Consider the following 15,513-nt stretch of genomic DNA (forward strand, 5'->3'; position numbering starts at 1 on the left):
TAAAAATATATTTAAAGGAATTACATGCGCAGATTAATCTGTAACAACAATAGAGAGCAACATATAAATACATGAGAAATGGAAGTGTTTCAGAAAAATATTCTACATGAGCAATCTAAAAGTGAACTGGAGTTAAAATCCAATCAAGTAATCATAGGCAACATTCTGCAATAGAGATATAAATAGAGAAGTAAACAAACAGTAGCAGAGGAAATAGAACAGACAATAAATCGTCAAACGGAGAAGATTTTGAACCATTCACAATATGAAGAAACTGCTTTGAAATTGAAAGGAAAACTACATCAAACAAATAATTTTCAAAGAAAAATTTAAAACTTCAACAATACAAATGAGATGAAAGCCATATAAACAAGACAAACAATAAGATAACAAGAGTAGAGTATCCACAAGACAATAAAGAAACAAAAGGCACAAAGCCCAAAAAGTAACCATGAAAGCTGAACCCCATAACTGAATAAAAAGCATATAAAAATGACACTAACAAAATAATATTTATCCATAAAAACTCTGAATATATGTGGGCCAATATCATCAGTAAAAGGCAAAGACTAATAGAATGGATTAAAAAAAAACAGAGGCTTTCATATACCACTTACCAGAAACATGCCTTAGAAATAAAGATAAACATAGACTCAAAATCAGAGGATGGGAAAAATATACCAAGCTATCAGTAATACCAAGAAAGATGTAGTAGCAATATTAATCTGAGACAAAATAAACATCTAGATTAATAATATAATAAATGACAAAGAAGGTCACTATATAATTAGGAAAGCTTGAATTGATCAAGAAACCATAACTTTCATTAATATAAATGCACGAAATGTAAAAACATCAAAACATATCAATCAAATTCTCCCAGAAATGAAGAGAAAACATAGATCAAATGATACAATACTGGAAAAGTTGAATACATTAGTTTCAACTAAAGATTGATCAACTCTAAAGAAAACCAACAAAGGTACAGAATAAACCAACCTCTTGATCTCAGATATATATGGAACACCTCACCAACAACAATTTCATTCATTTTCTTCTCTAGCATTTATGGTAGCTATTCTACAACAGATCATATTTTAGATCACAAAAGAAGCATCCAAAAATTTAAAAAGCATTGATATACTACAAACCATCATGTCAGACCACAAGGCCATAACTTCAGAACCCAACAATAGAACGATCAACTCCAAAAATCATAATACAGGGAAATTGAAAATGAAAACCTGGGAGCTACTTAAAACACATGATGTATGCACATCAAATAATTTCATGAGAACAATCATCAAATAACCCCTAGATTGGGAAAAAATACTCAGTGATATTACATCAGATAAAGCGATAATCTCCAAAATCGACCACACCTTCACAACAAAAATATAAATAAGACAGTTAAAAATGAACACATGACATGAATAAACAATTTAACAAATTTGACATCCAGGTGGCGAACAACCCTATGAAGAAACATGCACATTCTTCAGCAATAAGAGAAATACAAATTGAAAGCACACTTGTATCAAAAGTCAATGAATGAAAGAAGGAATCATAAATGCTGGAGAGAATGTGGAGAGATCAAAAGACGATCACATTGCTGGTAGGACTGTACCATTGTACCACCATTAAGGAAATCAGTACGGCACCTCTTTAAACAAATGCAAATACAAAGATCTTATGACCCAGCAATCTCTCTACTGGGTATACAACTTAAAGAAACAAAGAATACAACGTGAACAGGCGTATCCATGTCTATGTTTATTGCAGCACTTTCTATAATGTCAAAGTCTCAAAATAAACAAAAATCCCTCTTATAGAGGATAGAATGAACAAACTGGGTCAAATCCATACAACTGAATATTATGCTTAATAAAACAAACAAATGGAAAACTCTCTTATATGCTGTCAGACAAGGACAAAGCTAGAGAACATGATACTGAGCTAACTTGAACAATCGTACACAGGTAAATATCTGATCACATCAGTATTATGAGGAAAAGCAAAGAAATGTTGCTTACACAAGAAAAGACATTTCTTGGATGGCTATGAGATGGCCAGGGAAAAGGGGCAAGAAAAGCAGGAGGGATAGGACACGAAGACAAAGGGAGGATGGCAGGAGGGGAAAGGGTGAAAGAAGACAATGAATAGAAGGCTATCAGGGTATTACTATTGATTTCATTTCTTGAGATAAGCTGTGTAAATACATAGAGCGTGCTCTTTAAAAAACAAAACATAATTAATTAATTTGTAACCCCGCCCCCCCCCAGATTCCTGATCCCTCAAACTGCAATAATAGTCTGAGTGGGGAAAAAATAAAGGAAAACTGAAATGGACTTGGAGTCTTTTGTGATAAGCAGGTTCATTTCCAGAAAAAGTAAAAGCAACAAACAGACATTTTGTTTGGGGAAAATTTGAAAATAAAAATAAATAAAGTGCTCTGCCATCCTGTGAATTAAGACCCATAGCAACACTGTGGGACAGAGTACATTTGCCAAAATATCTCCTTAAAATGTGAAGAGAAAAAAGTTCATTCTGAGGACTAAGGTACATGTGATCAGAGCCATGTTATTTTCAAATCAACCCATATGCATGTAAAACTGGAAAACGAATAAAAAAGAAGATAAAATAATGGATAAATGTGAATTGTGGTGTTGGTGAAAAATAGCAAATAAAAAAAGGGCAGCCATAAAAAGAGAAAATTATTTCAAATAAGTACAGTCAGAATGGTCTTTAGAAATGAGGATGGGAAGCCTTTATCTCGTGTGCTTTGGACTAGTGAATCAGAAGTACCAGTCTCTAGCAAAGGAGTACATGCTCTGTAACACAAAAGGTCTGCAACAGAGAGGGCGTCCCAGAATGAGATGAACTCTGGCTGCTACAGTGGTGAGGATGGTGCAGGACAGAGCAGTGTTCTGTTCTACTGTACCAAGTGTCGTTATGAATAGGAACCAACTGCATAGGAACTAGACACAAAAAAGTAATATTTGGTCATTTTTCCTCAAATCACACTTTATTTCTTAACACTTTTGTTGTGTTCCTATCTGGATGTAGGAAGATAACATAGCACTTTTGGGCAAAGATGCAGCCTAGAAGCCCCACACTGGAAGCTAAGATGGAGAAGACCTCCACAGCCACCATGACCTTCCCCTGGGTGCTGTGGTAGACAGGGAGGAAGGTCACCCAGACACTGCAGAACACCAGCATGCTGAAGGTCAGGAACTTGGCCTCATTGAAGGTGTCAGGCAGGTTCCTGGCCTGGTAAGCCAGGAAAAATGTCCCCAGGGCCAAGAAGCCCAGGAATCCCAGCAGACAGTAGAAAGCAGTGGCTGAACCCTTGTTGCACACAATGATGATGTTTCTGGGCTCTGAGTGTGTGTCTATGTCCACAAAAGGGGGAGAGGTTCCCAGCCAGATGCCACAGATAATCAGTTGGATCGAAGAGCAGATGGGAACCACAGCATTAGAAGCCCCAGACAGCAGCAACCACCTCATGGTTCTTCCAGGTGTCAAGGCCTTGAATGCCAGGATCACAGTCAGGGTTTTGGCCAAAACTGTGGAAACAGCCACAGTGAACACGACTCCAAAGGTGATTTGCCGGAGGATGCAGGTGGCTGTGTTGGGGCGGCCAATGAAGAGTAAGGAGCAGAGGAAGCAGAGGAGGAGGGAGAGGAGCAGGACATAGCTGAGGGCCCGGTTGTTGGCCTTGACTATGGGGGAGTCTCGATGCTTCACAAAGACCCACAAGACCCCTGCAGTGATGACAGAGAAGCCCAGAGCTGTACAGGCCAGAGCCATCCCCAAGGGATCTCCATAAGCAAGGAAGCTCACAATTTTGGGCAGACAGCGGTTCCTTTCCATGTTGGGATACTGACTTTGAGGGCACTCCGTACATGTATCACTATCTGGTGAGAAACGTGACATGGAGTTTTTAAAAAAATGGAATGACATGTTTCAAAGCTTAGAATGTGTTTGGTGGAAGGAATTGTGCTTTTTAAAAAATATTCATCACCACTTTATCTGGCCACTCACTATTTCTTTGAATAAAACATATTTCATGTATCCATGAAGAATTATGTGACATTTAAAGATAGTCCTTCTTAGTGACCGTTGAGTGGACCTCACTCATGATGCACCTTGAGGGCAGAACAATACTGGCCTCCAGGTGGTTTTCTGTAACTTGGATCTCGTGGGCATATGTGGGAAAGGGAAAGATTTCTCCCAAGTTGCCCCACCCCCAAATATATGCCAAACTTAGCTGCTTACTACACATGGTCAATGACTATACACATGGAGGTCAACAGAATTAGGTCAGGGATTATTCTCCCTAAGGGCTATCAGCCATCCAGAGTAAGCAGACAACAATGTTTATCCCACAATAAGTAGGGCCCACTCCCTTCTGATAAGGATAGTAGTAATTTTTTGCCCTAAAGGAGAGCCCAGGGACGTCAAGCCCCCTCAAGGGTGACCAAGTTTAGGCTGCCATCATGAATCAAGGGCTCGCCCTTGTTGTTACATGTATACCTCTAGTTCCACCCTTTCCTATCTTTTGTCCCTTGGGAGATCATCCCCTTCCTTTTACTTATCATGCCCATGGTATATCCCACTCCTATTGCTTGTATTGCCTATTATACAGCCCCTTCCTGTGATGTATGACTTTACCTGTAATTGGGAGGCTTGCACATCCCAAAGATATACAAGCCTTGGTTAGCAAGAAAGCTTTGGTTCAGGCTCTCTCCTGGTCTCTCTCCCCTGCCCTCTTGGCACATGCTCTGCGCTTACCTGGCTGTTCAGATCATGGTCATCCAGGAGGTGAGCATGCTACCATGAAATGTGTCTGACTTCTTCATTTTACTCTCTCTCCAATCTCTCTCCTTCTCTATGATTTTATTATAATATTTATATATCTCAACCGAAAAATTGCACTTAGTGAAACCATGCTTAATTGTTGGGGGCTGTTTTCCAGCACAGATATAGATAGGCAAATCTGTCTTCTGAGCTAGCTTTTGGGAAAAGTCAGAATGTATTTTTGTGTTTACCTCTTTGCCCACCTCCCAGCCCCAGGTACTCCAGGAGGCTGGGTAGAAGTGAGAGGAGCTGACATTTGTATTTTGTCAAATCCTACCTGTTCTATTAGATATTTCTCCCTCTGGACATGAAATACACTCAAAACAGCAAATGGGCTTCCCCATCTGAGTGATTTTCATGAATCCTGGGTCACAGCTATTGCTACACCAAGAGTGAGGCGTCTGCAAGAAGGAAATCAATGACAACAGTTCAGTAGTCTTGTTTGAATTAATCATATTAACTTAGAATGTGATCATAGTGCATATTTTTTTGGTTTTTATTTAAAGATCCTGACGCATAAGGGCATGAATGGTCATGAACCATAGTGACACTACTCCTATAACACACAGTAGAACAGCCCCATCAGGATCCAATTCTCTATTCTTTAAGCAAGCACATCAACAGGGCTTCCTCTGTTATAGCCAATGTAGGTTCCTATCACCACCCTTTCAGCTAGCATCCAAGATATTAACTGTTGCACCACCACCAGCATTATAATATATACAAACTTATTTTTGAGGTGCCCTGCAAACTTTGACCCTGCTGGGTGCAAACCTATTAATTAATATAGATTTTAAAAAGAGTCATGTGACCACAGAGTTATTCTCATGTCTTGCTCTGCTTTGGGATATAAATGAAGAATTCATCCAAACCTCTGTGAATCCTACAGGCCATTCTATCAGCTCCTCCTGGATCATCAAACCTTGTCCACGTGGATCCTGGGGGATGAACTCTCCGACTTTCACGGGTAGGTGAAGACCACCAGGAAAATTCAGAAAGTTCATAATCTCATATCGTGACACACAGTTTCTGTTCTCATTCAGGGAGACATGTTCTCCAGCACTGTTTATCAGTTGAGCATTTTTTAAGAATGGGTGGAGCTAAAGAAGAGAAATCATTAAGAAAGGAGATGAACATGGACATTAGAGACAAAAAAGTCAGATGTGAACTAAAGATAAATTTAGTTGCCAAGCAGTTACACAGGTTTTCCTCATACGTGTGCCTATGTCTGTTTCTGAACCTGTATTATTTCAGGATGTTCACCGACTATACTGCGTTTTCAAGGAAGAGCACTCTACCCTACCGCAGATAAATAAAAACTTCAACCCATAACAATCGGGCAATTGTGACTTACAACAACACTGTGTGGTAAGTGAATGGAACTGCTACATCTGGTTGTCTTGTTCATACTTGCCAGACCACTTGGATTTTTTGTTGTTGCTGTGGTTGTTGTCGTTGTTTTCCATAGTGAGGCTGAGTAAATTGGCATCACCAACATTAAGGCTAGCAGACTAGAGCAAATAAAATAATTTGTGCTACCTGTGCCTCACGAGTAATGTCTATACTTTCCAGAAAATTTCACTTCTGGTGACTCTATTGGGAATCAAGAGCATCAACCCCAACCATTGTTTTTTTTAGGGCTCCTGAAGAGATTCATCAAATGCAGAAGAGATAAATATTCCTCGTCAATAAACAGTTAACCGTAGATGCATGGATTTCTTTCTGGAGTTTTAATTCCATTGGTGTATATGTCTATTATGGTCCATGGTTAAGCCTCAGGCTGCTATTCACATTATCACCAGTTCAAACAACCAGAAGCTCTGAGGGAGAAAAACTGGGCTTTCTACATCCAAAAACAATTACAGTTCATGAACCCACAGAGTCACTTGAGTCAGCATTAACTTGATGGTAGTGAGTTTGAAAATATATCTATGAACCACCCATGCTTTCATTTCCTTACCTCTTTAGTATGATTTGAAATTAGGGAATATTAAACATCCCTAATCTTGAAGACTACATTACATTACCAAAATTAAACTCACTGCCATCGAGTCAATGCTAAATCATAACAACTGTACAGTTTACATGAGAGAAAGTTCAGTCCTTATCATGCTGGTGGTTTCAAACTGCTGACCATGTGGTTCCCAGCCTAACAGTAACCACTATGCCACCAAGGTGGAATCATAAAATTTTAACACAATAAATTAATTCTCAGATGCTAACAAGCCCTTAAGATGAATCACAATAAACTATCTCAGTAAGTTTTACCTGCCAAGGGAGAAGCACAGGGTATTCTGTTTCCATCCGGTATGTAGTTTCCTCGCCCATTACAATCATGTCATGGAGTGCATGGGCCACCAGGTGGACAGCATTATAGAGATCATTGATGGATTTCATTATGGTCGCATCTCTTCTGTCCACAGTCACTGACTCCAAGGAGGCATTGGGTGGGCACTCATATATTTCCCCACAGACAGTTCCTGCAAGTGAGCAGTTAAAAGCGGAGAGCCAGACTTTGGTAAGGTAAAGGTCTTCTGGGTACTTGGAAGGAGTCACTGTCCTGAGAAAGTGTTTGAAACCAGGAATCTCAGTGTTCTGGTGTGCAAAGAAAAGACTCCCATGGAAAATATCTAATAAATCTGAAAGTAATGTCAAAGAAAAATCCCACCGGGTTGTAATGATCCATATCTTGTGGGTTATACAGTTATAGTCCTGAATAGCAGCCATAGTTAGTAATATATTGATCTCACCATAAATGATGAATGCATTTGCAGATGATTCGAGGACTCTGGGGAGGTAGGTCGCATCTCTTAGGCTGTATATTATCTTGGTCACAGGAATTTTTTCTATAAGTGCCACACAGACACCTTTGAGGGCCATCTCTTTTCGAAGAAACCAAATGAACTGTTCACCTATTGGATCATCTGGCACTAAGATACCAACCCATGTCCATCCAAAATGGATCAATAAGGAGACCAGGCCTGAGGGCAGACAACTGTCATTGAGGGAAATTTGATAGAGAGAGGAAAAGTGGTCCTTAGTTTTCAACAAAGGATCAAAAGTGCTATAGGAGATCTGAATCAAAAGAGAGAAATATTCCATGTGAGTTCTCGGAAACAAAGTTATAAACAGAACTGTAGTGAAACGTAATGTTGACCCCTAGTGATTCCATGTGTACAAAGCAGAGCTATGCGCCTCTGAATTTTCAAGCAGATTGTCGGGGACTCCACAAGTGGTGTGTGAATGGGGAAGTGAATTTAGACTCACAGTAGTAACCTAGAGTAGGACTGACCAAAGAGATTTCTAGGCGGGATCTTTATGGGAACAGATCAGAACATCTTTCTCCTATGGAGACGCTGGTGAGTTGAAACTGCTGACATCTCAGCAGCTTGGCCCTTGAGGTAGTTAGTTTATTCTCCCAACCTTGCTGATAAACACATGTGAGGTTAATTAAAGTGCAGAGGGATAAATGACTCGGTTAGCATCACCATTCGATTTCTCGGGTCTCTTGCTTTCTGATGGTCAGACCAGGGTGCAGTTGCCTTAGTCAGTTCCCTGCTTCAGTTTGCAAGGCCCACTTCCTGCAAAACATCCTTGAGGAGAATCCACGTGGGCTTACCCCACTGCAGATCTGGTTGCTGGAGCACCTGTGCAAAGATCCCTGCCAGCGCTGAGAGATTTACACATTCACTGACTTGGCTTTCCTCCTGCAGTGGGCATCATTGCTTCTGTTTTGTAAGATGAGGAAGACTTTGTGGATTGGTGTTGGACATATTGGTTAATGTTGCACTTGTGGGCTTGGGTAGCACTGGGATGGGATGTTTTCTTGATGTGCACTTAACCTTTATATAAAACTCTCTCTAATACATGAGTTTCTGTGGATTTGCTTCTCTAAAGTATCCAGACTGACAAAGCCCTTATCAGTTTGCACGGACAGGGCTCCTATAGCCCACCTTACATTGCTGACTGGAACCCTGTGGATATGATATAATATTCAGATTTAGTTTACTGGATTTAAATTCTGACTCTATTGTTTATAGCTGAATGACCTCAGAGAAGTTAAATAAGTGCTGTTCATCATTGTTTCACATTCTAAGAGGTAACCTAATCATCATAACTTCCCATTTTCTGATGGCAACTGCATGTGTTAGTATATCTGAAGCATTTAAAGTGTGCTAAGGAGAAATATTGTGTTCTCATAATATGTGTCGGTGTTCTGACCCTTACACCAGTGGACCCAATTGGTTTTTAGAAATCAGGATGTCTGTCATGTTAATTAGTCCAAATCTGTAGGCCCTGTCCTAAGCCTGGCACTTCTCAGTGTTGTAAAGACCAGCACAGACAGAGATGCACAAAGACAAATGTGGGGAAATGATCCCATGTGATGATAGCCAAGGAATCAAGGAGCAAAAACTGGAGAGACAAGTATTTACCCACCTCCCCCAAAGTTGACAGAGCAATATCCTCACTCTAGATTCAGGGCTCTGAATTCCGATTCTAGCCTCTAATGTGAGAAATAAAAATCTATTTTTGAAAACCACCCTTTGGTGGTATTTGTTACCACAGCACTAAGTAACGAAGGCAATGCCCATACATCGCAGCACATGGTTGGATATTGCTATTTTAAGTGAAAGATGAAATAAATAACTTAATGAAGAGACCATGGAATGAATTCTTCCATTCACGTGTACATGCCATTCGGCCTATTCCAGAATGCTAGTTTGCAGGTTTGAGAGGTTCTGAGGAACAGAATTTCTAGAACTCGCTTTGGCTTGGCTGGGAAGCAACAGCAGTCTCTGGCAGATTTGTTCCTGCCCCAGGTTTCAACTCAGAATAATTGTTCCACCTCATTGACAAGCAATGGGCAATACCTATGTCCCTTTTCTCTTCCACTTAAGTGGCGGGAGAACCAAACTGAGGAAGAAAAGGTCCACTCCCCGGGTGCCCGTACCTGTGGCATCCTGTAGAGGTCCAGCAGTGCCCCAGCTTGCACCAAGAAATCAGAGGGGATTCCTGCAATGACTGCCATGTTCTTTGTGTGTGTCTGGCAGGTGTAGTTAGGGATGGGGGTCTCCGTTTCTGACAGCCATCCTAAGACACTCTCCAGAGTTGTGAAAACACTAGGAATGACATGGTAGAGCCTGAAACCCAGGGAAATGTTGGGGAGTACGAGGTGACTCTTGTTTATCTCCTCAAGGGCAAAAAGAAATATCAGAACATACTCATAATTTTGGAAGTTCAACCTGGAAAAGGCCAAAAAATAAATGCACTTTAGAAATTAAAGGGATACATTTTAAAACTTCTACAGGCTTTCATTTATAAATCTACACAAACTTTCTGCGTCTTTTCAAATTTGAAGGTTTGTGCAAATCTACCTTGATCAGGTGCAACAACAAGGTTTTCTAAGAGTTTGTGGTCACTGAGTGTCTCTGTGCCACATTGTTGTAAGTCTCACCACATTCTAACCTGTTCCTAGTGGTGGCTCATTCTTAGTACGTTACAGCCAAGCATCAACACAGATTGAGTATGCACTGGGAAGCAAAAAGGAAGAAAAAAATAAAATAGTGTGACTCGCTGTTTTGAGTTGTTTTGATGCAAAATCTTCAATCTCTACAAGGCATGATTGGCCCAAATCAATAGGACCTATTGAGAGATTTGGACTCAGCTGTTTGTACACAGAAAATGTTGTGATTATATCCTTGGGAACTCAGCTTATATGCATGCTGTTTCTAAAACATCACTGGGTTCAGACCTAAAATCCCAGACTTGGAGAAGAGATAAACAATTCCTAAAATGAGTTAATATTAAAAAGACATGAGTTCATTGAGGAGAAGGGATTACAAAGGAAGTCTTTTGCTTGTATTTGCATTTACATATCAAACACTGATTTTGGAGTTGACCCAACAAAAAGTGGGTTAGGAACTTTGGAAGTAAAGAACTCGATGAAGCAAATGTTTGTGATCCAGGCAATGAAGCCAGGCAGGCCAGGGAAGTAAACAGAGAAAGCTTGGAGGAAGAACGGCTTCATGATACAACAGGATCATCAGAATTCTTTTGGTGAAACTGTCCACAGTCAGACAGCATTTGAACAAGCTCTACGTGAACAACGCTTTGATTCTGATGATGTTCTTCCCCTTGTGCAAACACTCTGCTTATGCTCCAGATTGTTCCCCCATTCTTCACCTAAACTTGGCGCCCTTTAAGCATCTCCACTAACCTTCCGAGTTGCCATTATCAATCTGATTTCACATACATATATCTTTACAAGAGCGCATTGCTCTAGACAGACTTTCTTTACTTATAAAGATTATCCAAGTCTTTCCCTTTATTGATTTCAATGATGATTAAGAGGACAATTTTTGTTTAAGATTTAAAGGTAAAGATTATCTCAAGGCAATAATTTGTGGGGTTCAACCCACCTCCATGCCTCTAGAGAATATCCTCAGCATTTTTGAAAAACACACTTCTCATACAGTGTGCTTCATAATCTATGGGACAGATCACCAGAAGCAGAGAAATTTCACCAGAAGTCATACCGTAGTCTTAGGCAGCGCTGATGACACAACAAGCAAGACAGCAGTTCACGGGTTTTCACCACAGCAAAGGTTCTGCTTCTACAGTTAGCTGGCATCTGTTTTCTTCCCGATCCCACAGAATCCTCCTAGACATTCAAAGTCTCTTCATGTTTACAATCCCTGACAGGGACACATTGCCCAGTAAGCAGGGAAACACAGGCTTCCTTATGTTTCCTTCCTAACTGAGAGTGCACACTGACACTTGTTTTTCATATGTGGGGAAATGCATGCATTTGTTCACTACAGATCAGTAAGTAAGCTTCAGGAAGCCTAGGCTTGCCTTGCTTGTCAGGGAATCTGTCCCTGGCCTCGTGGAGAAAAGCAGTCTGAAACACACAGAGAAACTTGCCAACCAGTGCTCCTCGTCCCTTGTCCTTTGAGTCTTTCTAACAGCTCTGTAATGGATATGAAACCCTTGCTGATGAGACAGGCATACTGATTGCCATGAGAGCGCACCTTGATGGCTTCCCCCTACATTGAAATCTGTATTTTAATGGCTCTCCTTTAGCACTAAACTTCAGCCCAGATTTTAATATTTTTAAATCCAGAGAGTCTAAAACCTCTCAAACCCCATGTCAGCAATAAGACAGGATGTATGGGTCGCTGTTGTGGGATGTTATGTCCTTGATTGATATAGACATTTGCGTTTAATGGTTAAGCAGGGTTTGAGGTTCAAGTCTACCAAGCAGTGCCATGGAAGGAATGCTCAGTGATGTGCTTTAGTAGAAAATGCAACCAAGGAAACCTCAAGGAGTCGGTTCTACTCTGTAACACACGCGGCTTCCAGAAGTCACAATTGTGTCAACAGGAGCAAGTTTGGGTTTTGTACCAAAGGTCATATTTTCTACACTGAAGAAAAATATGACAGGAAGAAAAAGGTAAAAAAGATTCAAATCACTGACTAGAGTAAAATGGAACATCGGGTTTGGTGAAGCAAAGCATCAATGAAAATGAGGGCCATTCGCCAGGAGACAGGTAGCGACCGTGGCTGAAACTAAGGGCAGAAACCTGCCCAGGACCAAGAATGTGGTGCAGGTTCCCCAACATTTCATTCGGCTGCACATAAGTTCACCTGAATCAGAGCAGTTTCAAAGTCATCCAGGCAAAGAAAGGGAAGAATTTATGAACCAGAGCTCAGGGAGAATCTCAATGTAATTTCCATGTTCCCCATTCACACACAGACACACAGAGACTTACAGGTCAAATGTCACATTTTGTCTTGGACTGGTCACAAAAAAATTCCACTGTGCTTCTGAGTTGTATGGCTGCCTGTAGAAAGGGAGAAAGCCCCCGAGCACCAAATCTCCATCCCTGTAGTAACTGGGCTGCATGTATTTGAGACACTCATTAAAGCTCATGGTGGGTTCCTGGGGTGGAACCTGGCAGAGCAGAAACAAAAAGAGCAGGGAGAGCATCCCAGCCACAACTCACCAGCATGAGGCAGAGCCCTGATTCCCTGGTGAACGGGGAGAAGAACTGGAGACTGGACAAGTCAGCCTTCTACAGCGAAAAGCTGTAGCTGTGCAGGACACTGATGAGATCGCTCTCTCCTTCAGATTGGCAGTTGCTCAGCAGGAGGACAGTGCTGGATGCAAAGAGCTCCAGATATATATTCATCTGCCCTCAGTGCCTCTGTGCCCCCAGGTTCTGTGTCCTGCTCTTTCTCTCACTCCCTCTGTCCAGTCCCAAATGGTCACTTCTGAGGGAAAGAACACCTGGGCCCCATCTTGCCCTGGGGCTCCACATCTGAGACCTGGGCATTGTGTAAAAAACACGGTTGACAAACAAGATAGCAAGAGTTTGGGTTAATTAGACAAGCATGTGGCCTTGAGCGCAGTTTCTTTGAAGAATCTCTGTGGAATCAAACTCAGAAAAGCAGCTCTGGGGTTTTTTTGACAGGAAACTTGAGGGACAGTGATTTCATGTGAATGGGGGAGGATCATATTGTGAAATAGTTTAGGATGGTCTCTTAACTCAAAGTGAATCATCCATGACAGTCACTGACTTGTACGCAGAGAAGATGCTGAATTTATGTGTGTTTTGCTGTGTGTTTTCTCAACAATCACACATAAAATAATGTTACAAAAGAAAGACATATTTGGGCACAGTATTCCAGTAATAGCTCCAGGAATCCAAAAAGTCATGATGGACAGCAAGTTTTTTGGAAACACCTCATGATGGTGTTGGTTCATCCACTCTGGTTGCAAAGGTGTTTCTTGGAAGAAGCTGAGCACTGTGTTATCACAAGAGCCAGGGTCCTCCAGAAGCCAAGGAAGTAGCTGGCAAAGCCTTGAGTGGCCTGCAAAAGCACTATTGACCCTTTTTCAGCCCTGCCCTCTCCGGTCCATTGATCATTGTCTGAAGGACTGATTGTGATCAACAAAGGAAATGAACATTCAGTATTTCACTTCCTGTCACTTTGGCAAGTTCAAAATATAATAATCTATATCCAAGTAGATTTACCTCTAGTGCATTTTCCTTGGAGTCTCTAGGTGGTACGAATGGTTACATGCTCAGCCACAAATCAGAATGGTGGCAGTTCAGATACACTCAGAGGTGCCTCCAAAGAAATGCCTGGAAAATGCTTTCTAAAAAATCTCTGCCACTGAGAAGCATATAGGGCACAAGCATTCAGTACATATGGTGTCAGAATACTTTGAACAAGAAGAAAACAAAGTTGTCTTCAGTAGCCAAATTTCAGATAGTAAACATCAGAAGCAATCACTCTCTATCTGACACCAAAAGGTATTCAGACTCTGATCATTAGCCCTTAACCAGCCATAGATCCATTGCGGCAACATGATGAGGGATCAGAGCACCCTCCCTCACACCTGAACTCTCACATTTGCTCTCAGTGTTCAGCTACACCTCTGAATTCTAGTTTCCCGCAGATCGTTGCCCCAGAGTTTCAGGGCAGGAAGGACCCAACCCCACAAAATCCCTGCTTCCAGTAGGGGACCTGTGCTGTCTGCCATTGACTCAGAGCCCTCCATGGTCAGTGGTGGGAGTTGGAATTTCAAATTGCCTCACACTGGGTAGTTAGAGCCACCCTAGTCCTGAAGGAAGGGGTCCTGGTAGCTTGGCATCTAAGAACACAACTGCTGACCCAATGCTTGGTGATTGAAAACCATCCACTGCTCCCCAGGGAAAGATGTGGTTTCCCTTCTTTAAGATGAAAGCCTTGGAAGCTGTTGTGTCTGGTCTACAATGTCCTACAGGTTCGTTCTGAAAGACAGATTTTAATTTGAGAGGCAAGGATCTGCACTTGTAAGAAATGATGGGCTGGGAGAAGAGGGGAGGAGGAGTCCTGGTGCATGTGTGCAATGCTGGGGCCCACGGCATAGGGGAGTATTCAAACAAAGAGTTATTTAAGTGAGGCATCACCTAGGTCCATAGGTGTGTCCATATGTGTCCATATGGTGTGATCCAAAATGACAAGAACAAAATCCAAATATGATGGAGGGAAAAGTATCAGAACTGAAACTGTGAACATCCAATTTGTAGAAGGCTATGGAGGACAGAGGGAGCCCCAAATCCATCAGCAGACTCTCCAGTCAGATGAAGTCTCCAGCAAGCCACAGGTGAGGGACTCACACAGCTTTACTGTTAGACAGAGATGGTTGAACCCTCGATTATGATGGATCAAACCAGGGTCTAACACGATCCTTGGTAAGTTGATCTGCCTTTGACCCAACCTGAATTTGCTTTAACCCAAAATATTTCTACCTTGTTCCATGATAGTAATTTCTTCTGTAGCTGTTAAATATTGCTGGTGATCTCTTGTTTCTTATTCTTTATTTCATTTTTATCTGTGATACACCGATGTCGTAGTTTCACAGAGACAAGAACTGATACAATGTTTTATCATGTGGGTCTGTGGTGTGTGGAGGGTGAGGGGATATGGGGAGGAAATATGGTACACAGGAGGGGTGAGGGAGCATTAGACCTGACTGTTGATGCATATTCAACTCTTTTTCACAGTGATTTGACTATGGAAGAGTATGACATGCACATATTAAATCAAGAAAATACTTTTAAAAATCATTTTATTAGGGGCTCATTTAACTCTTATCACAAT

At 41.4% G+C, this 15,513-nt stretch overlaps 1 protein-coding gene across 1 annotated transcript; it reads right to left on the bottom strand.

Moving 5' to 3' along the window:
* Positions 1 to 3,052: 3,052 nt before the first annotated feature.
* Positions 3,053 to 9,889, bottom strand: LOC101664501 (vomeronasal type-2 receptor 116-like). Its single transcript, XM_045300067.1, is given in 5 exon segments — positions 3,053 to 3,153; positions 3,156 to 3,917; positions 5,138 to 5,261; positions 5,733 to 5,960; positions 9,812 to 9,889. Coding segments are annotated over 5 exon segments (1,293 nt in total).
* Positions 9,890 to 15,513: the final 5,624 nt, after the last annotated feature.

This window comes from Echinops telfairi, unplaced genomic scaffold (assembly GCF_000313985.2).
Source record: "Echinops telfairi isolate 266 unplaced genomic scaffold, ASM31398v2 ScPeMD7_7459;HRSCAF=8497, whole genome shotgun sequence".
Classification (NCBI taxonomy): Eukaryota; Metazoa; Chordata; class Mammalia; order Afrosoricida; family Tenrecidae; genus Echinops; species Echinops telfairi.